We start from the raw sequence: 23683 nt of genomic DNA on the forward strand, positions 1-23683 counted from the left end.
GTTTGAAACTCAATTAACATCAAGTTAATGTAGATATTACTGTTGTTTATAGTACAGGAATCTTGGCATTTAGCCGTGAAAGCAATATGGTAGTGTGCCTCAGTTTCCCTTTTCATACAGCCCATCAGGTCTGGAATGTCTTTTCCCCTATGAAAAGTTCCAGGACTGTTTACAGGCTTTAACTGTGAAACATCAGTATAACAAGGCCTTTTAACATAAAGTGTGTTTTTATGTATCGCTCTTAGCATGTTTAAGGGATTTTCCAAAGGGCTAGGCACATTGTACATTTTTACAGTTCTTGGTAATAGCAACACATTAGCTACAAAATTTACCATTAGCAATAACAATGTTAGGTGAGAAAAGCTAAACAGGAGGCAGTTATGCCAACCGAACCAAAGTCAGGCTAAGAGAGGCTGCTGGGAAAGTCTCTGAAAGTAGAATGAAGGAATATTTGTTTAAGTTACAGAGAGTGAGAAAAAAGGGGAGGCCTGCATTCCTGCATTTTTGTACCAGATGTGCTGGGAACAGTCCTTGAGATACAGAGGCTCTGTTTTCCACTCCCTGCTCTTGTGTTATGCCTGTTTTAACTCCTCGTCTCCTGGTTGACACCCATACCGATAAGAAAGTTAGTGAAGCACTACAATTTGCTAAAAGTTATCTGCAATAAGGGGGGTAGATGTGCATGCATATAGAGAAAGAGGATTTTAACTAATATGGGGGAGGTGGGCTGCTTTATGAATAAATCTGTGACGTGACAGGACTGTCTATAAAAACCTATGAGTTTTACTTAGAGGCTGCTGGTTCTCTTTGGAGTGTGCACTCTTCAATAAAGAGCGTTGCGTTCGGACCTTGCTGGTGTTGCCAGTCTCTCTCCAGTCAGACAACGAACCGTGCCATCTGGGGTTCTAGTCCTCAACAATTTGGCGACTCCGCCGGGACCCGTCTGACTCTCCGGCGAGGGATCAGACTCTAAAGCAAGGCAGCGCGCATCCTCCGGCTTCAAGGAGCCTTGCCAGTGATCTGATCCCTGCGTCAGCGATAAGGCGCGTTCTGTGAACCAGCAGGAGCCCATAGAAATCCAGCAACATCCACCTACCCGTTGAGTTGGCTCCAGATCCAGGTCTTCGGGGTTTGAGTCCCTGGAGAGGGTCTTCGGGGTTCGAGTCCCTGGAGAGGTAAGCAATCGCTTGATACTAAGAGTTGGGGATTGTGGGTTTGAGTCCCCTTTCCACCTAGGATGGGACAATTTGGCAGTAAATGCCCGGGGGACGCCCCGTTGTCTCTGATACTCAGAGACTGGAAGGGAATCTCTGGAACTCCTGGGTTAACTAAATCAAAAATGAATAATTTATGTCAGGTTCAATGGCCAGCTTTCACCACTCATTTGTCCCCGACTAAAGAATGGCCGGCCTTTGGAACTTTTTCCGCAGACAGGATGGATTCCTTAAGAGATATTTGGGTCGATCTTAGACCGGGACAAATGGATTATTTGTTTGTATGGTATGATTATAAGCCAAAAGAAGGACGTCCTCTTTCCTCCTCCTTTTCTTATTCATCTCAGGGGTCTCCAGCCCCGCTCTGTGCTATGCCTGCTTCTGCCCCTCCTCCAGCTTACCCTTGGCTTTCTGACCTATGCCCAGGACCAGTTGCAAGCCTTAAGACAGGACTTCCAGGCAGAAAAGGAAGCACTGGCTAAGCAAGTACCAGTCCTTCAGAGACTTGTCAAAATTCAACCCTTTGTGCTCAGCATATGCCGTAACAACGGTGTGTCTGCCATAAGAGGAAATTGAATAGTTAAACCGCCAATTGGCCGTGCGTTCTGTCCAGGTGACAAGCCTCACGGGGGAGGACTCGGGTAGCCCTTGTGAGTGAGAATATTTAAGAGAAGAGACCAGGAGGGCTGGGGGCTGGTTAAGAAGCCCACCCTCCTTGTGAAATTGGTAGTGGAACAAAGCTGGTGCTCATGGAAGGGACAGTTCAGAAAGAAAAACAGGATCGGGCCCAAGCGGGCAGGCAACAGATAGAGAGATTGGAAAACAGGTTGGAAACTTGGAGGGCATAGTGAAAAAAAAGAAGTAAATAATTACAGGAATGGGAAACTTAAATCCCGGAATAATACTTGGAATGGTAAAATCTGAGTTGATCGGGGTGTTGTTTTGGAAAATAAGCAAGTGATTTAAGGAAAGAAAGTGAGAAGTTAACTCTGTAGTTGCTGGAGGGAATTATGCTAAAGAAAAAGAATTTTTGGTTTCTTTGCAGCCATTCTGAAGGGAAAAGGGGCCTTTTTTTCAAAGAAATGTCTGTAAATAAATCCAGGCAAAGAGACTATGTGATTGAAATCATTTGGCTATGAAAAATTTAGACAAATTAGCTAAAAGAACATAAGGGGTTTTATTGGAACTTAACCTCCCAAATGTATAAAGGAATGTAAATATATAATGCTACTTAATTAAGATCCTATTAGACTCTAAGGGGCTACAATAGTTAGTGTTTTCCTTTTTAGAGTTGTGTGTTGTGAAAACAGGAGTTAAAAGTAAAAGGCAATCAAAAGTCTGGTAAAGTTTATTGTGCCCTTTTTAAAATAAGAATCTTTAAGCTGTGGATCCAAAAGCAAGCCAAAAAGCATTTGTTTTAATGTAAATTACCTAACTGATAAGGTAGAAGCCACTGAAACCTGGGCTGCCTATGAAACAAATACAAGAAAATATGGGTAATTCCTCTGTTTTGCCTGAAATTAATAAGGGTATTTGTATAAAAAGAAAATATTTTAAGCAATGACTGACTGCCCAGAAGGGGTAGATCTGTGTTCTTTTTGTCTTTCAGAAAATTAGAAAAAACTGATTCCAAGTAAAAAGCAATTCAACATCTCATGAATTTACTGGCACAATAGGAATTCTGTTCTGTGTTCTATGTCCTGTCTTGTGGTGTTTGTCTTGTGGCCAGAATTGCTGTGTCTAATTTTTCATAGGACAGTTTAGTTTAAAACTAAATAGAAGGGTTAAATCAAAATGCAGATACTTGTTTTATTCAACTTGGAATACAAAGTGTTTGGATAATATCAGGAAAATGTGATATACTAAAGTTTAATACATTTGCTTAAGTAAGAAAAAGAAATTTAGTTGTCCAGATCTTTTAATTAAAAAAAAAATTGTTGTTAAAATGCGCACACCAACAGTCTTTGGAAGCAAGGAAATGAAAGGTTAACCCACTGCCCATATTATACATGGGATCCTTCTGGCTACCTCAAATTTCTAGCCAGAGGGCTGGGGTGGGAGGAAAGCTATTGGACACCAGAGGTTGTACCAAGTGGACTCCTCAAAAGTGGGTGTGCTTGTCCTGGCTTGTTGCTCCAAAGCTCCGTAATAAAGTCATTTTCCTAGAAGGGTGTATGTGGCATACATTGAACAATAAGACTAAAGTGCTTTATAATGGGCAATGTACATGTGTTCATTTTTGAACAAAGGTGTGTGAGTGGAAAGTGAAAGTTTCCTTTGCAGGTTAATAGAAGCCAAGAAGGGGAGAAGAAAAAGAACGGAGGACGAGCTAATTCAATGCTGTAGCTGGCAGGCTCGGTCCAAAGATAAGATGCTGGCCTGCCCAAGGACACTACTCACAGCTAGGATTTGGCTAACAGCCAAGAAAGAGGAGGGCTTGAATGTGCCCAAGCAGCTGTGAGATCTGTAAAATACTGCCAGACATTAATGAAATGTGTTAGGTTTCTGTATTTACAGGTAAAAGAAGTCCTGCTCCAAGGATCCTGAGCAAACCTGCCATTTGTTAAAACCAGGTGACTCGGTCTACATAAAGGTCCATTAACGAAGGACTACTCTGGCCCCATGCTGGAAAGGCCCTTATTAAGTCCTGCTAACTACCAATGCCGCTGAGAAGTGCCAAGAACTGACTCCCTAGACCCATACTTCTTACTGCAAAAAGACCCCTCCACCTCAAGATGACTTCACTTCGACTACTGATCAGCCTGTCCCTCCTTCTGGGTTTTTGTCTTTCCTCCTTTTGGATAGCAGGGGAAAAAACAAGGTGAAGTGCTAGTAACCTCTCCCTTGTCCACTGACAGAGCTAACCTGTATTGCACCGCTAGGGAATCTGACCTGGAAAAAGGTTCCCCAGAAGCGGACGGCGTCGGACTTCGAGGGAGCCATGCACATTCACCCCACCGTGACCCGGGTGAATCAGAAGCAGACAACATCTGTGCTCAAGACAAAAGGACTGCTACCCCTTTGGGCGACCTGAAGCTCTGGCTGCAGCTAAAATAACCTTGAGTTGGTGGTGTCCTCTCAGAGAAAGATGGCCCTGTTCTCTAAGCTGGGTTCTTGTGTTTTTAATCTGTTTAGTATTTGTTATCTTTCTTTTCTGGGGAGTTGAGACTATAGAATCACACAGTTCTAACACATTTATACGTCTTGCCCATGAAACGAAATCTCGTATGCCAGCCCTACAAAACATTTCATGCTGGGTGTGCTCATTAATACCAGCAGATAGCCAAAAAGGTCTTCCCAGGGCTCCTATTCCCCTTAGTGCAATGAATATGACCTGGACCCCATCCTGAATGAATTCTTCAGGCAATTGAAATATTACCTGGGCTGATACCTGCATCTCTGAAAGCAGGTATCTAATAGCTTGGAAACAAGTTGGTCAATGGTGCCTCTTAAGAGAAGGGAAAATAGCTTTGGGTAATAGTGAGTGCACAGCCTACTTTAACGGCACTCATTTTGGGAGTAAAAGGGGTCCTAATATCTCTCTCCTGGATGGAGCAACCTCTTGCACCTCCGCGTGGTATAGATTTGCAGGTAACAAGTGCAGTCTGCATGGGGAAGAACACTTTTTGTATAAAGATCATACGCTGATTGACTATTATGTTATAAATTGCACGCTTGGGTATAACCTGCCAACTCATACTATGTGTTTATGTTCCTCTAACGCCTCCGCGGCTAAATTCTTCCTCCTCCCATCTTGGACCGGATGGTACAAATGTATTAATAATACCTGGTCCAAAGTCACGCCTACCCTTTTTGGAGTATACCGGGTGTGTGGTAACAAGGCACCTAGCCCTCCCTCCTTCATGGAGTGGATCCTGCTACTTGGTTTGGTTAGAACCTCCTGTAGTATATCGCGCACGTCTCCCTAAAGGGAAAATCAGAAATGTAAGAGGGGCTGAGGAAGATGCGAATGACTCTCGCCCCCTTACTTGGCGTGCCCTAAATGACTGGACGGGTGCTTGTGCAGGATTTGTCTTCGCCTGTGGAGGTGCCCCTGGCGTAGTGGGGAAGGAATCATGAGACTTCAGGGAGTGTTGGAGATGATGGCAAATACTACTGCCGATGCCTTGGTAGATTTGGCAACCAAACAAAAAAAACTAAGGCAGATGGTTCTCCAAAACCGCTTGGCATTAGATATTTTGCTGGCCTCTCAGGGAGGAACACGTGCGTTAATTGTGCAAGAATGCTGTGTATATGTTCCGGACGTTTATGACGCCACCTGGGAAAGAGCAAACCACCTTATGCAAGTTGCAAAAGACCATGGAGGAGAGCGAGTCAACTCATGGTGGGGCAATTTGTTCAATTGGGTTCCAGATATAGGTGGCTGGTTACATAACTTGCTTCGCAGTGCCGTTGTAATTGTTTGTGGCCTAATAATTTTGTATGTTATGTTAAGATGTGGCTGTTGAACGGGTACCAAGCTGTGCCCTACCAACCAGTGATTGGTCCCCAGTCACTACCCACAGAGGCCAGTATGTCCCAAGAGTTCCCCTATGGCACTCTGGGGACAAAGGGGCGACTGTTAGGTGAGAAAAGCTAAACAGGAGGCAGTTATGCCAACCAAACCAAAGTCAGGCTAAGAGAGGCTGCTGGGAAAGTCTCTGAAAGTAGAATGAAGGAATATTTGTTTAAGTTACAGAGAGTGAGAAAAAAGGGGAGGCCTGCATTCCTGCATTTTTGTACCAGATGTGCTGGGAACAGTCCTTGAGATACAGAGGCTCTGTTTTCCACTCCCTGCTCTTGTGTTATGTCTGTTTTAACTCCTCGTCTCCTGGTTGACACCCATACCGATAAGAAAGTTAGTGAAGCACTACGATTTGCTAAAAGTTATCTGCAATAAGGGGGGTAGATGTGCATGCATATAGAATCATAGACTATCAGGGTTGGAAGGGACCTCAGGAGGTCGTCTAGTCCAACCCCCTGCTCAAAGCAGGACCGATCCCCAATTAAATCATCCCAGCCAGGGCTTTGTCAAGCCTGACCTTTAAAACTTCTAAGGAAGGAGATTCCGCCACCTCCTTAGGTAACGCATTCCAGTGTTTCACCACCCTCCTAGTGAAAAAGTTTTTCCTAATATCCAGAGAAAGAGGATTTTAACTAATATGGGGGGGGCGGTGCTGCTTTATGAATAAATCTGTGACGCAACGGGACTGTCTATAAAAACCTATGGGTTTTACTTAGAGGCTGCTGGTTCTCTTTGGAGACGGGCTGCTCTCTATTGTTGTGTGCACTCTTCAATAAAGAGCTTTGTGTTCGGACCTTGCTGGTGTTGCCTGTCTGTCTCCGGCCAGACAACGAACCGTGCCGTCTGGGGGTTCAAGTCCTCGACAACAACAAATCCATTGCAAGTGTCCATCTACAATCATGTTTGTTATGCCACACCTCTGGCTCAATACCATTGGGATTTGGGACTTTTAGGGTCACCCTGCAGCTTCCCTTTGCAAAATTAAGTTCTCTTTTTCCTCCAGTGTCCTGAAGGATCAAACCCTGATTTTTCTTGCTTAACAGAATTCACTGGCTGATTGGGTTTGCTCTCTGTGCTAACAGCTATTAGCAAGTCCTTTTTCTCCCTGCCAGCCAAGTAATTTGCATTACCACAGACAGGAGCCGGTTCACCAGTTTTCAGATCCTTAACTGCTACCAATTCCAAGGCTGGACTCTGTCTTAAAGGGATACCATCCATTTTCACTAACAAGCCAGACTCCAAGTTCTGTTGTTCTTCCCTTACCAGCCTCTGCTTCCACACGGAATTAGATGATATTAAGCTCACTGAGAGAACAAGAAAGTATCTAGAGATGAGAGTATACCTGCCATCCCCTGCATTCTGGAGAGATTAACTGCCCAGCTGTTCTGCTCTGCAGACTTAGCTACCCAGTCTTCCCTCTGAACCTGAGCCACAGACTGTTCACTCACAGAATCAGCATGGAGACATTCCTCTCTCAACAACCTTGTCTTCCCAACAAGCTGGCCAAACACAGCCACTTGGTTATAGGACTGTTCAACTTTCTTAACAGCTTTCACTCCATCTGAGACCTTCTCAAAGCTCTCCACACTGGATCTTTCAAAAAGAAAGTCAGTGGATCCATTCACAACAGAAAATCTCTGGCTGTTAGGAACTGAAACTTCCTTGATTAAATCACTTTCACACCCTCCAGCTACAGCAAACTGCTTGCAAAGACTACCAGGAGGAGTCCTTTCCCCAGGAATTTCTTTAAGCAGCAATTCACCCCTCACAGAAATTCTGCCTTTACCCTCTTCACCTAGGGCTTGCTCTACAGGAACACTTCCCTGAGCAACAACAGACTCTTTCTGGGTCTCACTTACATCCAGAATCACCTCTGGCCCATCAGGTGGATTCCAACACAATCCCCTTTCAGGGAAACTTATAGACTTCCTAGATAAAAGGTTAGAAGCCTTCTCCTTCCCTTTGCCACACACAAGCTCAGGAATCTTTTCCTTCTTGCTACAAGTTTCCACACCATCAGTAGGTAACACAATCATAGAATCACAGAATCATAGAATATCAGGGTTGGAAGGGACCTCAGGAGGTCATCTAGTCCAACCCCCTGCTCAAAGCAGGACCGATCCCCAATTAAATCAATCACATCACCTTTCTGCTCTCCTTGTGCCCTGGCGAGGGTATCACCTTGATTAGACAGAGCTGCTACACCCTTTCCCAGCCACACATTAGCAACAGGCAAAATGCAAGCACCAGAATTGTCTGGTCTCTGGGATTTTGCTAGGACACTAACTGGATGCAACCTAGTTACAGTGCCATTCTCCCTAGCAGACACAAACTTAGGACCATTCCCTTCCTAGGCTTTAGTTGAATCCAGAACCAACTCTGAGACAACAGCACTATTCTCAACCATCACAGGCTGAAAGGCACCTTCTGTCTGCTCCACAGACAAAGAAGAGCCGGAGATACATTCTCCTTTACCAGACACACAGCTTGGGATCTCATTCCCCTTGTCCCAGCACACAGGGTTGGTCACAGACAACTGCTTGGAGATCAGGGTAGCTCCCTCCATACGCAAGTCAATACCCCTGACAAACACAGGCACATTTCCTTCACTGTCACAATCCTCCACACAGGTAACAGGTAAGGTATAGGGACTCTTATCTTCCACTATCCTGGCCTTCCCAAACTGCTGACTAGACAAAGCCATCAGCTCACACTGCTGCCTAGGCTCATCCAAACTTTCCTTACCAAGCACCTTGCCACTCCCAACTGACAAACTGCTGCTCTTCTCAGTACCCTGAGCTACTTCCAGCAAATCACAGTTACCTTTTCCAGGTTCACTTTTACAAGCTGTACTAGCCAACAATCCATCACCCATCAAAAATTGACCCTTTCCTTCCTCAGTTCGGGCTTTAACCTGACCATCCACTTTCATCTGCTCCTGAGAAACATTTTCCTGACCAATGAGTTCTTTCTGCTCTTTATCAAACTCCAGATTCACTTCTGTCACATTAGACAGACATTCAGAAACTTCCTGCACAGAAAAACAGCTCTTTTCCTTAGACAAACATTTGGAGAAACCCTCCCCAGGCAAATCATTGCCCATAATAGACACAGGTCATCGGATGAAGTGAGCTGTAGCTCACGAAAGCTTATGCTCAAATAAATTAGTTAGTCTCTAAGGTGCCACAAGTCCTCCTTTTCTTTTAACAAGAGTGATGTTAGAAGCCATAATTTGCCCTAAACAGCTTTTACCATTGACTTTTACACTCTCTATGAATTTTTCATTACCACTCCCATACAGAGCATTGGCACAATGTATGGGGCCACCCTCTACTGAACTCACAGTAACAGCATTACATAAAAGGTGGCAGTGTTGGGGTACATTTGGTTACACCCAGACAACTGCTCAGAGTTGTACAACATATCAACATTGTTATATACTGGACTTTCAAGAGGATACAGTTTCTGCTGTTCTTCCATTGCTCTTTTGACTTGGAGCTGAAGTCTGACTGTCTCCTGTTGCATCTGGTGAGCTTTCTTCTTCCTTTCCTCAGCTTCTTTTTCTCTCTCAGCAGCTTCTCTTTCAAATTCAGCGTTCCTTTCTTTGGCTTCTTTCTCCAGCTGGGCCAAGGCTTGCTTCTCTCTCATTCGAATATCCGCCAGTTTTTGTTCATGCTCCAGTTGCAGTTTACTCGCTGCCTTTTGCATTCCAGTTGCTTCTGCATCAGCTAAGGGCTGTGGTCCTGCCTCCTGATCACTGGCCACCAACAGATCTCTCAGTTCTTGATTTGTAGCTTTCTTTCTAAAGCTTATCGTCTTTTCTGAACACAAATCTTTCAGGGCTTTTTTGTCAAGGCCCTCATATGCTCTTTGCTCACCCATTGCAACTGCTCTTTAACCAGCCAAACTCTCAATACCAAAATTCAGATTTGGATAGCGTTGGGTTCTGACCCAAAGCTTAATTGACCTGCTTCTGTGGATCCTAGCACGACTACGTCACTGTAACTCTGAGGTGTTTCCAGGCCATGGGATGGGCAGCTTGTCTTTGGGACAAAGAAAGAAAGACCACATGGCAAGAGAATATAAAAAGCTGCGGCAGTTCTTCCATCCCGTCTTCAATCCTGCTTCTTACCTCTGGAGGGACTTTGCTACACTGAAGCTTTGAACCAAAGACTGAAAGACCCACCCCAGCTGGGGATGTTCTCCAGAGATTGGATTTGAACCTGCCGTTTATTCCATCACTGCTACAAGCCTGAACCAAGAACTGGGCCATTACTGTATGTCATTGATTCCATTGAACCAATTCTAGCTCTCATCGATATCTTTTTCCTTTTATGAATGAACCTTTAGATTTTAGATTCTAAAGGGTTGGAAACAGCGTGATTTGTGGGTAAGAGCTGATTTGTGTATTGACCTGGGTCTGGGGCTTGGTCCTTTGGGATCGAGAGAACCTTTTTTCCCTTTTACTGGGGTGTTGGTTTTCATAACCATTCATCCCCATAACGAGTGGCACTGGTGGTGATACTGGGAAACTGGAGTGTCTAAGGGAATTGCTTGTGTGACTTGTGGTTAGCCAGACAGTAAAACCAAAGTCCTCTCTGTCTGGCTGGTTTGGTTTGCCTTAGAGGTGGAAAAACCCCAGCCTTGGGCTGTAACTGCCCTGTTTTAAGCAATTTGTCCTGAATTAGCACTTTCAATTGGGTCCTGCCAGGACCAGAATCGTTACAAAAGGCAAAGCATGTTTATCTGCAAAATGTACTGGATCAGAATGAAATTCCCAGCTGACTGAGCCGTGCCCTGGTGGGCGGTTCGGAAGGCTGAGAAATAACCCAATGCAGTAAGCCTGACAGATGGCAAACCCAGGCAGTGTGCAGCACTGAGCTTTCCTGTCTGACGAAGCAATGAGAATTCTCGGCGTCCGTTACTGGCGGACCCTGGTTAGTTTGGACAATGCTGGCTGAAATGTCCCTAAACTGACCTCGGTTGTATTGTGAGCCATATTCTACCACCTCTACTCATGTTGAGTTTATAAAACAACCCGTCTCCCACAAGATGATGAGTGCCCTCGGACATGCTGAACACCCTTAGCTCCCCTTGACTTCAGCAGGAGTTGGGGTTTGTCAGCTGCTGGCAGAATTGAGCTCTTAGCGTAGGCAGGGTTTAAAGGGATGAGCACGGGAGACTTCTCAAAGCGCCAGAAGAAGATACTCAGAGGCTGTTTTTTTGAGGGAACTGAGATGTGGTGAGTACCTTTTAGTATTGGTAGGCGTATGTAAGGACTAGTCATCCATTTATTTATTTTGCCATTTAGCAATTTGTGCTTGGCCAACCTATATTCTTGTTGAGTGCACATAAGCAATCAGAGGAGCTACTTCTTCAAGTTGCATCCAAGATAACAATCCACTCAAGACAGTGATCCATAGATTCATAGCGTTCAAGCCCAGAAGAGACCATTAGGTCATCTAGTCCAGTGGTTTTCAAACTGTGAGTCGCAGCCCAGTACTGGGAGGTGGCGTGGAAGGCACTGCTTTGCGGCAGCTCTGGTCAGCATCGCCAACCGGGCCGTTAAAAGTCCGGTTGGCAGTGCTGCCCGGATAAGGCAGGCTAGTCCCTACCTGTTCCAACACCAAGCTGCACCCCAGAAGTGGCCAGCAGCAGGTCTGGATCCTGGGGGGGGGGGGGCCCACAGGGTTCCTCGCACTGCCCCCCCCCCGGAGCACCGGCTCTGCACTCCCATCGGGGGGTGCCTGCAGGCAAGAGCTGCATGGAGCCGCTTGCACACCTCCACCTAGGAGCCGGACCTGCTGCTGGCTGCTTCCGGGGCGCAGCGTGATCTGTAGTGCCAGGAGAGGCAGGCAGCCTGCCTTAGCACCGCCGCTGCACCGCTGACCGGAAGCCGCCCAAGGTAAGTCTGCGCCCCAACCCTGCACCCCAATCCCCTGCCCCAGTCCTGAGCCCCCCGCCAACCCAGAACCCCCTCCTGCACCCCAAGCCCCTCATCTCCAGCCCTACCTCAGAGCCTGCACCCCCAGCCCAGAGCCCTGACCCCCTCCCTCACCCCAAACCCCTCATTCCCAGCTCCGGTGGGTCACGGGCATCAACAATTTTCTTCAACTGGGTCACCAGGAAAAATTTTGAAAACCACTGATCTAGTCTGACCTCCTCTATATCACAGGCTGCAGCAGGCATTTGGAGATGGGCTTGGGCCACGCCCCTTTCTATTAAGAATGTGCATGGCCTTGCTTAGCCGGCATGTGCATGTTTCATGCCTGAACAAGGGGAAGAGACCCTCTGAGCTGTGCCACAGGAACCAGTGACTCTCTGAGCCTGGCACTGTTCTGTCCGGCTGTCTGTGGCCTAACCCTGTTCCTTAAAACCGGGGGCTCTGTAGCCCAGTGCAGAAGGGAAACAGTGTTGTTAGTAGATAGGTCTGTTTGTTAACATCGGATAGAATGTTGGGTTTGACTTTTTGATACTCTTTTTGATACTAAAATGTGTAAAGAAAGAACAGACACTGTGATGTTGCTTCTGCCTAGTCAGATTTGTTAGCACAATGGGAACAGATAAGAGCAGTTAAAGTGTCACCCCAGAGCACACTTTAAGATTGCCTCAACCCCTGTCTCAAGGCACAGTCAAGCAACCAGTCGGGAGGGGCAAAGGGGCTTGTAGGGGGAAGGTATAAAACACTAAAAGCCCAACGAAATGCCTGTCCCTGACCGCAGCATAACCTCATTCCTTACCCCTCCCATGGGGTACAAAAGGGGCGGGATGAAGACCACAGACCCAAGATGGAACATGACCCTAAGTTGTAAGGGGCGGGACTGTGGGCATGCATTGGGCCTGCTAAGAAGGAGGAGGTGTGAATGGGAATCGGAATAGGGAATGGGGAAATGGGAACGGAGAACGGGGACACAGGCAAGGCTCTGTGGTGTCAGAGCTGGGAAGGGGGACACGGGGTAAAGGCTCTGCGGTGTCAGAGATGGGAACAGAACACTGGGGAACAGACTCTGCCAGTATCTAGAGCTCTGGACATGTTTGCTTGGAACTAACCCCAATAAACATCATATTGTCTGCACTTTGGACTTCTGATCTTCTGCTTTCTGTTTGCATGACAAGAACCAGGGAAGGGGGTGAAGGGAAAGCCCTCTAACATGCGTCTCTGTCACTGACGGACTGTGTGGCCAGAAATGTCCACTAACTAACCCTCAGTGCCTTCGTTTGTGGGTGCTCCGCTTAAGATAGGGGGACAGCAGCACCAACTCCTGGGATTTTATTGGGAGTCTCGCACTATTTCCTGTCTTTCTTAAAGCCCCAACTTTTGGGATCAAGACACTGTGCGGGAATCCCAGTTTTCAGTTTTCCTAAGAAAGTTTTTTTTTTTTAAAAGTGAGTTGCAGAAAAGCTAGAAACCCTGAATCAGGTGCACCCCAAAGACTGAGAAACCAAAGGCACATGAAAACGAACCCCACATTGGTTTTAAAATAATGAGATTTAAAAATACACTAATCTCATGATTTTGGGGAGTATGAGTCATACTTGTTGTATGGGGCCGAGCGATACTGCACCCCTAGCTCTCATTCAGCCACAAGGTGCTGGGCTCAAGACCAGAATTCGATGAGTGAAATTCCCTGGCCTATATTTTGCAGAAGCTCAGTACAGATGATTGCAATGGACCTTTCTGGTCCCAATATCTATGAACGTGGGTATGCAAAGTCTGATGAGCCCCACATCACTGGACAATGGAAAACATTCGCCTTGACCCTTCCAGGTCTCAGATTTCCCTTCTGTAATAATGCCGATAATTTTTGTGGAAGTGCACAAGCCAAAAAGGAATGTGTCCTTGTCATAAATAGAAAGGGAAGGGTAAACCCCTTTAAAATCCCTCCTGGCCAGAGGAAATCTCCTCTCACCTGTAAAGGGTTAAGAAGCTAAAGGTAACCTCGCTGGCACCTGACCAAAATGACCAATGAGGAGACAAGATACTTTCAAAAGCTGGGAGGAGGGAGAGAAACAAAGGGTTTGTGTGGTCTGTCTACATTTTGTCTTTGCCGGAGATAGACCAGGAATGAAGCCTTAGAACTTTTAGTAAGTAATCTAGCTAGGTATGTGTTAGATTATGATTTCTTTAAATGGCTGAGAAAAGAATTGTGCTGAATAGAATAACTATTTCTGTCTGTGTATCTTTTTTGTAACTTAAGGTTTTTGCCTAGAGGGGTTCTCTATGTTTTGAATCTAATTACCCTGTAAGGTATTTACCATCCTGATTTTACAGGGGGGATTTCTTGTTTCTAATTACTTCTATTTTTATTAAAAGTCTTCTTGTAAGAAAACTGAATGCTTTTTCATTGTTCTCAGATCCAGGGGTTTGGGTCTGTGGTCACCTATGCAAATTGGTGAGGCTTTTTATCCAACATTTCCCAGGAAAGGGAGGGTGCAAGTGTTGGGAGGATTGTTCATTGTTCTTAAGATCCAAGGGTCTGGATCTGTAGTCACCTCGGCAAATTGGTGAGGCTTTTTACCAAACCTTGTCCAGGAAGTAGGGTGCAAGGTTTTTGGGAAGTATTTTGGGGGGGGAAAGACGTGTCCAAACAGCTCTTCCCCAGTAACCAGTATTTGTTTGGTGGTGGTAGCGGCCAATCCAAGGACAAAAGGGTGGAATATTTTGTACCTTGGGGAAGTTTTGACCTAAGCTGGTAAAGATAAGCTTAGGAGGTTTTTCATGCAGGTCCCCACATCTGTACCCTAGAGTTCAGAGTGGGGGAGGAACCTTGACAGTCCTCTATCCCCCAACGAGTTCTTGCGAGCTATAACCCTATGACCTGACCTTCCCGTATGAGTGCCAACAGCTGCCAGGACTGGTGCACTTTACTGGGAAATATTTACAGACCGTGCAGCCCCTGGAGACACTGAGGAACCGATTCTGATCACACTCAAACCAGTGTAAATCCACTAACATTCATAGAGTGAGGCCAACAGCAGTGAGATCAGAATGGGGCTCGCTGTGATACTGATAACGATAATTGTTTTGATTCCAGGCTTCTGTAAAGGCAGCTGGACAATAGCAACAAGCCCCACCCATGTCAGCTTCCAACAACGTCAGCTTCAGCGCTTCCACCTTCACCTTGATTGGAATCCCAGGGCTGGAGGCAGCTCATTTCTGGCTGGCCTTTCTTCTGTTCTCATTGTACCTCTTCGCCGTGCTCGGGAATGGCACCATTATTTATATCATCAAAGCCGAGCAAAGCCTCCATGAGCCCATGTATCTTTTCCTCTGCATGCTTGCAGCCATTGATATACTGATCTCCACATCCACCATGCCGAGGATGATGGACCTCCTCTGGTTCAACTCCACCACCATTGGGTTTGATGCCTGCCTGCTCCAGATGTTCTGCATCCACTCTCTGTCGGGCATGGAGTCCACGGTCTTGCTGGCCATGGCTTTTGATCGCTACGTGGCCATATGCTGTCCCCTGAGGCACGCTGCCATCCTCACCAGCCCCAGCATAGCCAAGATAGGGCTGGCAGCAGTAATCAGAGGAGCTACCGTGATGGCCCCCTTGCCCATTTTTATTAAAAGGCTGCCCTTCTGCGGCTCCAGAGTCCTCTCCCATTCCTACTGCTTGCACCAGGACGTGATGAAGCTGGCCTGTGCCAATATAAAAGTCAATATCATATACGGTTTGATTGTTATTATCTCTGTCATTGGGCTGGACTCCCTGCTGATCTCCCTGTCGTACATCTTCATTCTCAGGGCTGCCTTGAGTCTGAGCCAGGAGGCCAGGCTCAAGGCACTGGGCACCTGCATCTCCCACGTCTGTGCTGTCTTCCTGTTCTATGTGCCATTCATTGGCCTGTCCATGGTGCACAGGTTTGGGAAGATACATGGTTCCAACGTCCATGTCGTAATGGCCAACGTCCACTTGCTGGTGCCCCCAGTACTCAACCCAATAGTGTATGGGGTGAAAACCAAGCAAATCCATCAAAGGATCACGAGGCTGTTCCAAAGAACTACCCACTGATGGGACCTTTCATCTAGCCAGCTACATAGTCATTCAAAACAGAAGCAATCATTAATAGCCCACATGGCCAATCCAGAACATCACTCGACAAGCAGGACAATTCCTCACGCACCCTTGTACCCAAAGCAAACCTGATGTAGATCACAGAGGCACACAGCCAGCCCCTGGAGTTTCCCTTTCATCCAACAGCCACAGCTAGAGCGGCACCAACAGGGGAACAAGAGATGAGTCTGGGTAAGCCAGCCCTCTCCCCTGCCCTCCCTATCGGCTCCTGTGGGAGCCACCTGAACGCAGCAGATCCCAGCAGCCTTGCTCCCCACCAGAAGCCTGAGGAACTTCATGGTGGCCTAAGAGAGCCACCAGCCCCTGGAACTGGCATTGAAATCAACAGATTTTCATCGAGCACTGAACACAGCATATGGCCTCCTAACTTCAGTTCTGCGGCTGACACTGATACACTATGTCACCTTGAGTCCTGCATGGTATATCTGTATCAGTGGAATACATGACACCCAGTCTCTTAATAGTTGAGAATAAATAATAGCTGCCAAAAAAGAATAAATGAAGCATGGTCTTACATCTGGTACTCCTGGGGGAATTCTGTGCCAAAAAATTAAAAATTCTGCGCACAATATTTGAAAATTCTGCAAATTTCTTCATATTTTATTTGTCAAAATAACACCATATAATCATGCCAGTTATGATTTCTTTTGGTAATTTATTTCAAAATATCTGTCAGCAAGTATGTCTGTAACAATGCAGACCAAAAAAAAAAGATTCAGGTAATTTTTTTTTTTTTTTTTTTTACAAATAGATTCCATATGAGGCATATTAATACAGAACTTTGTGTAATTCGTTTAAATTACATGACAGAACTGTATTTCCTGCACCTGTCCGAAGCCGTGCAAAGGCTTGGGGGAGTCAGGGATAATGGAGGAGCTGAGGGAGAGGGAAGGAGCCTGCAGTGAACCTGGAGGGGTGTTGGGTGTGGGTGGGAGAAGTATGGAACAGGTGCTGGGGGAGGGGAAGGTGGGGAGGGGCTGGAATGTTAGGGAGTTGGGGAGCCTCCCCCATGCAGACGCTGGCTGACCCCCAAGCCTCTCCCATTCAGTCAGGCACGTCTGCCCTGTCCCTGCACCCCGCATCCCCAGTCTCTTCAGCCCCCTGCCCCCATCCCCAGGCTCAACTCTCATAGACTCATAGACTACCAGGGTTGGAAGGGACCTCAGGAGGTCATCTAGTCCAACCCCCTGCTCAAAGCAGGACAAGTCCCCAATTTTTGCCCCAGATCCCAAATGGCCCCCTCAAGGATTGAACTCACAACCCTGGGTTTAGCAGGCCACTGCTCCAACCACTGAGCTCTCCCTCCCCCGCAACTCGGTCACCCCACTCGTTCCTGAGCCCGTGCTCCAGTCGGCCCCCACCTCCACTAGCCATTCTGAAACCCCCCCCTACAGCAGGCCTGGGTGCCCCACTCTGTGCTACCCTGGCTCTGCGGGCAGGGTGCTGGGATGAATCCTGCTCCTGCGGGAATCCCGCAGCACGGGGCCCAGACGTTTGTATTGTCCCACATAAAATGACATTTCGCCTCAGAAGTGCTGCAGTGCCGCCTCTTGCCCCCCAGAGGCCGCTGTGGCGCCAGACCAGCCGGCATGAACGCAGCCAGCTCTTCTGGCACCACAGCGGCATCTGGGGAGCAACGGGCGGCACTGCAGCACTGCTGAGGCGGAATGCATTTTAGGTGGGAAAATACATCAGGATGCGGGGCAGATGGATTCTGCACTTCCCCAGGTGCGCAGAATTCCCCCCAGAGTAACCTGATTGACAGACCCTCTCATATCTGTTCCCATTCAAGATTATGTGTGGGAATAGGCCATCTACTCTCAAGCACCTTATTCATGGCCATGTTCGGTTTTTTCCAAATGCATGCAAAGGAAGGACAGGTGTATGACTGAAGCACTCCTTTGCGTTCCTGGAATTACTTTCCAGGGGGCATGTTTGTACATTCCAGCTGTTCTGTCTGCCCCAAGGTTCACATTTTGGTGGGGAAACTTGACGCTGCCCTTTTTTCAAGCCACACTGCAGAGCAGAGATGAAAATGCTCTGATACCTGAGCTCGTGTAAACTGGCATAACTCCGCTGACACTGAGGGACTGGCTCAGAGGCTACTCCCCTGCATCTGAAAGGGCCATGTTTACAGGAGAAACTACATTTACATTTTCACACTCGTCAATTTTTTATCTCCTTTCTTTACTCAGAATGTGTAATGTTTGTCTCAGACATAGCTATATGCAGACATAAATGTCAGAAATAACGAGCTCTAACAGGTGTTGCGGATCCACAGGATTAGCGCAGCGGCCCCCCAAGCTTTGGAACAGTCTCTGGGAGGAACCCCATCAGTGTGCCGGATCCCCTACGGGTCTTGCTCTTCCTCCAGAGTGAACCACATGGCTTCACCATCTCCTTAAACTGAACCACTGGGTTTTCTTCCCTCGTGCTTCACCCCATGAGCTCTGTTCAGTGAGTCCGACTGAAGCAGACCCCCAATGGAGGCTCGTCCACACTTCAGGGATTACTGCTCCTCGCCCAGCGTTTGCAGCAGCGTTCACAAACGAGTTGGGTTTATTCATTAACTGGAACATGGCATAGGTAGTTGTCAGGGTTCCTTCCCCACTCTGAACTCTAGGGTACAGATGTGGGGACCTGCATGAAAACCTCCTAAGCTTACTTTTACCAGCTTAGGTTAAAAATTCCCCAAGGTACAAAATTATTTTACCCTTGGATTTCCACTGCCACCACCAAACTTTATCTGGGTTTACTGGGAAACGTAGTTTGGACACGTCTTTCCCCCCAAAATCCTCCCAACCCTTGCACCCCACTTCCTGGGGAAGGTTTGGTAAAACTCCTCACCAATTTGCATAGGTGACCACAGACCCAAACCCTTGGATCTTAGAACAATGAAAAAGCATTCAGTTTTCTTACAAGAAGACTTTTCGTAGAAGTAAAGGAATCACCTCTGTAAAACAAGGATGGTAGATACCTTACAGGGTAATTAGATTCAAAACATAGAGAATCCCTCTAGGTAAAACCTTAAGTTACAAAAAAGACACACAGACAGGAATATTCATTCTATTCAGCACAGCTATTTTCTCAGCCATTTAAAGAAATCATAATCTAACACATACCTAGCTAGATTACTTACTAAGTTCTAAGACTCCATTCCTGTTCTGTCCCCGGCCAAAGCATCACACAGACAGACACAGGCCCTTTGTTTTTCTCCCTCCTCCCAGCTTTTGAAAGTATCTTGTCTCCTCATTGGTCATTTTGGTCCGGTGCCAGCGAGGTTACCTTTTGCTTCTTAACCCTTTACAGGTGAGAGGATTTTTCCTCTGGCCAGGAGGGATTTTAAAGGGGTTTACCCTTCCCTTTATATTTATGACAGTAGTCTTTATGGCAGCAGAGAGAACTGAAGGTTAAAGCACAGTTCATTCTGGTTAGCTCAGAGCCCAGCCAAGCTGTAGTAACCCTTTGGTTCAAGCTCTGTTGGTCTCCCAGTCTGACTGCCCTGGTCAGAGTCCAGGTGAGATCCCCAGCTTCTTCTAGCAGCCAGTTCTTATCCCCCGAACCCCATCTCACACCTCTCCAGTCCTTTGATCTCAGGCCAGCGATTGTTGTTCAGTGGGGAAGTCCATCTCCTCATGGGGCGTTGGGTGCTAGCTGCCAATGGCTTGCTGATTGGACTTGCCACTGTTGTCCCAAATGCTCCATTGATATGGAGACTAAGGCCCAGAAAGCTAGGAGACTCCTAGACCTATGTCTCTAAGGTCCAGTCTACACTACAGACCTATCTCCGTATAACTATGTCACGTGAGGATGTGAAAAATCTACAGCCTTAAGTGACGCTGTTACACCGACCTAACCCACACGTAGACAGCCTATGTTGGTGGGAGAGCTTCGCCCACTGACATAGCTACCACCTCTCGGGGAGATGGCTTAACTACACTGATGGGAGACCTCTCTCCCATCGGCTTAAGAGCGTCTTCATTAAAGCACTAAGGTGGGACAGCTGCATTGGTGCAGCTCCACTGATGCCTCATTTTAGGTTCCCTTAGCCTGCCCTGGGTGCAAACAGTCCTTTCCCACCCCGGCTGCGTAACAATGCAGCACACGGGAAACTTTCTTCCGGCAACTCGCAGAAGCTACTAGATCGCACGCCCTGGTTCTCATGGGAGATTTCAATCATCCTGATATCTGCTGGGAGAGCAATACAGCGGTGCACAGACAATCCAGGAAGTTTTTGGAAAATGTAGGGGACAATTTCCTGGTGCAAGTGCTGGAGAAACCAACTAGGGGGGGAGCTCTTCTTGACCTGCTGCTCACAAACCGGGAAGAATTAGTAGGAGAAGCTAAAGTGGATGGGAACCTGGGAGGCAGTGACCATGAGATGGTCGAGTTCAGGATCCTGACACAGGGAAGAAAGGAGAGCAGCAGAATACGGACCCTGGACTTCAGAAAAGCAGACTTTGACTCCCTCAGGGAACTGATGGGCAGGATCCCCTGGGAGAATAACATGAGGGGGAAAGGAATCCAGGAGAGCTGGCTGTATTTTAAAGAATCCTTATTGTGATTACAGGGACAAACCATCCTGATGTGTAGAAAGAATAGTAAATAGGCAGGCGACCAGCTTGGCTTAACAGTGAAATCCTTGCTGATCTTAAACACAAAAAAGAGGCTTACAAGAAGTGGAAGATTGGACAAATGACCAAGGATGAGTATAAAATTATTGCTCGGGCATGTAGGAGTGAAATCAGGAAGGCTAAATCACACCTGGAGTTGCAGCTAGCGAGAGATGTTAAGAGTATCAAGAAGGGTTTCTTCAGGTATGTTGGCAACAAGAAGAAAGCCAAAGAAAGTGTGGGCCCCTTACTGAATGAGGGAGGCAACCTAGTGACAGAAGATGTGGAAAAAGCTAATGTACTCAACGCTTTTTTTGCCTCTGTCTTCACGAACAAGGTCAGCTCCCAGACTACTGCACTGGGCAGCACAGCATGGGGAGGAGGTGGCCAGCCCACTGTGAAGAAAGAAGTGGTTCGGGTCTATTTAGAAAAGCTGGATGTGCACGAGTCCATGGGGCCGGATGTGTTGCATCCGAGAGTGCTAAAGGAATTGGCGGATGTGATTGCAGAGCCATTGGCCATTATCCTTGAAAACTCATGGTGATCGGGGGAAGTCCCGAAAGACTGGGAAAAGGCTAATGTAGTGCAAATCTTTAAAAAAGGGAAGAAGGAGGATCCGGAGAACTACAGGCCAGTCAGTCTCACCTCAGGTCCTCATTGAGCAGGTCCTCAAGGAATCAATTCTGAAGCACTTAGAGGAGAGGAAAGTGATCAGGAAGAGTCAGCATGGATTCACCAAGGGCAAGTCATGCCTGACTAATCTAATTGCCTTCTATGATGAGATAACTGGTTCTGTGGATGAAGGGAAAGTAGTGGACATGTTATTCCTTGACTTTAGCAAAGCTTTTGACACGGTCTCCCACAGTATTCTTGTCAGCAAGTTAAAGAAGTATGGGCTGGATGGATTCATTATAAGGTGGGTAGAAAATTGGCTAGATTGTCAGGCTCAATGGGTAGTGATCAATGGCTCCATGTCTAGTTGGCAGCCGGTATCTAGCGGAGTGCCCCAAGGGTCGGTCCTGGGGCCGGTTTTGTTCAATATCTTCATTAATGATCTGGAGGATGGTGTGGATTGCACCCTCAGCAAGTTTGCAGATGACACTAAACTGGGAGGAGTGGTAGATACGCTGGAGGGTAGGAATAGGATACAGAGGGACCTAGACAAATTGGAGGATTGGGCCAAAAGAAATCTGATGAGGTTCAACAAGGACAAGTGCAGAGTCCTGCACTTAGGACGGAAGAATCCAATGCACCGCTACAGACTAGGGACCGAATGGCTAGGCAGCAATTCTGCAGAGAAGGACCTAGGGGTGACAGTGGACGAGAAGCTGGATATGAGTCAACAGTGTGCCCTTGTTGCCAAGAAGGCCAATGGCATTTTGGGGTGTATAAGTAGGGGCATTGCCAGCAGATCGAGGGACGTGATCGTTCCCCTCTATTCGACATTGGTGAGACCTCATCTGGAGTACTGTGTCCAGTTTTGGGCCCCACACTACAAGAAGGATGTGGAAAAATTGGAGAGAGTCCAGCGAAGGGCAACAAAAATGATTAGGGGTCTGGAACACATGACTTATGAGGAGAGGCTGAGGGAACTGGGATCATTTAGTCTACGGAAGAGAAGAATGAGGGGAGATTTGATAGCTGCTTTTAACTACCTGAAAGGATCCAAAGAGGATGGATCTAGACTATTCTCAGTGATAGCAGATGACAGGTCAAGGAGTAATGGTCTCAAGTTGCAGTGGGGGAGATTTAGGTTGGATATTAGGAAAAACTTTTTCACTAGGAGGGTGGTGAAACACTGGAATGCCTTACCTAGGGAGGTGGTGGAATCCCCTTCCTTAGAAGTTTTAAAGGTCAGGCTTGACAAAGCCCTGGCTGGGATGATTTAGTTGGGGATTGGTCCTGCTCTGGGCAGGGGGTTGGACTAGATGACCTCCAGAGGTCCCTTCCAACTCCGATATTCTATGATTCTATGAGACACACACAGGACTCAAAAAACAAATTACAAAATACTTCAACCACATCACAACAGGAGTTGTTCTCCTTGTCCTCTGAAGGCAAGACAAGAAGCAATGGGCTTAATCTGCAGCAAGGGAGAGACTTAGGTTAGATAGTAGGAAAAACTCTCTAACTCTCAGGGGAGTCAAGCTCAGGAACAGTCTTCCAAGGGAGGTTGTGGAATCCCCATCACTGGAGGTTCTTAAAACCAGGCAGGACAATCACCTGTCAGGGCTGGTCTCGGGATACCTGCTCCTCCCTCAGTCTACAAGGGGACTGAACTAGATGACATCTCGAGGACACTTTCAACCCTGCATTTCTATGATCTCCCACCTGCAACCAACCAACCCCAGCTGGGTAAGGAAGCCTCGCTGAATCAATATGCTTCATCCTAGAGATAGCTGGTTGGGGCTTGGGAAGATGGTAGGTGGGAGCAACTTCCAGAGTGGGAAAGCCAGGCTGTCCATTCTGGGGTTCAGCTTGGGAGGCAAAAGCAAAACCTTCCCATTAGCTGCTGATTGCTGGGGGGATGGGACCAGGGGCACAGACAGATTCCCAGCCCTGCAGGACTAATTCCAGCCTCCTATACACTCCTGTGGTGCATTTCTGCTGCTCCGCCTCTTCAAAAATAGGGTGAAAGCTGCTAAACAGACAGGACACTAAGCACAGGCGGCCCCGAGTTTTACAGGAGACGTTTATGATAAGAGCCTTCCTGTAAAATCAAAGGGCAGGTCTTTTTCCTGCAAAATAAGAATCTTTACATGCTATGAGAAATGGTCCTGTTACAGGGCACGTAATGGGAGAAGAAAGCCCTGTGTCTCTGAGCACCCTGGAGAATGATCAACTGCTCCTGCTGGAGGGGAGAGAAGGGAAGGTCCTCATAGGTCAGTCACGTGTGGTCCATTCCCAAATGATTGTCTAGGAGGCTCTTGATCTGCTTTGCACACACAGATGCGACTCGGTTGCTTAGCCTTCTTGGTTGGACTCTCCTACAAGCTGGAGGTTGCTGCCGTCAGAGTCCCCTCCCTGAAAGGCAGTCACTTTGGTATACACTTTCCCCCTTGATCCACCTTGGCCTGCATTCGTTAACCAGCCAAGCATGCAGCAAAGCCCATCTTTTAGCCTGGGCGATGGGAGTGATGGGGGCAGATGAAGCAAATGTGACCTGACAGTCACTGTCCCTGTGGCTCTTAATGGGCCAGCTGAGGGAGTGGCAGAATACAGGCAGCTCAGCCCATGAAGGGTAGCTTT

The 23683-nt window shown here is 47.2% G+C and overlaps 1 protein-coding gene across 2 annotated transcripts; it reads left to right on the forward strand.

Annotated features, from left to right (window-relative positions):
* The first annotated feature begins 714 nt into the window (after positions 1-714).
* LOC141980831 (olfactory receptor 51E1-like) lies at positions 715-16047 on the forward strand. 2 transcript variants are annotated; one of them, XR_012637611.1, is made up of 2 exons: positions 715-1175; positions 3732-4444. XR_012637611.1 is itself a non-coding variant. In XM_074942496.1 (2 exons), the coding sequence occupies exon 2, from the start codon at positions 14817-14819 to the stop codon at positions 15756-15758; it is 942 nt and encodes a 313-aa protein (XP_074798597.1). In that variant the 5' UTR covers positions 715-1175; positions 14775-14816; the 3' UTR covers positions 15759-16047. The 2 variants fall into 2 exon arrangements, 1 of the variants encoding a protein (XP_074798597.1); XM_074942496.1 differs by lacking the exon at positions 3732-4444 and adding an exon at positions 14775-16047.
* Positions 16048-23683: the final 7636 nt, after the last annotated feature.

The sequence above is a fragment of the Natator depressus genome, chromosome 1 (genome assembly GCF_965152275.1).
Source record: "Natator depressus isolate rNatDep1 chromosome 1, rNatDep2.hap1, whole genome shotgun sequence".
NCBI classification, from domain to species: Eukaryota; Metazoa; Chordata; order Testudines; family Cheloniidae; genus Natator; species Natator depressus.

Bases quoted from the DNA above. Each gene is read 5' to 3' on its own strand.
- LOC141980831 (XM_074942496.1), top strand. From the start codon at position 14,817: ATGTCAGCTTCCAACAACGTCAGCTTCAGCGCTTCCACCTTCACCTTG.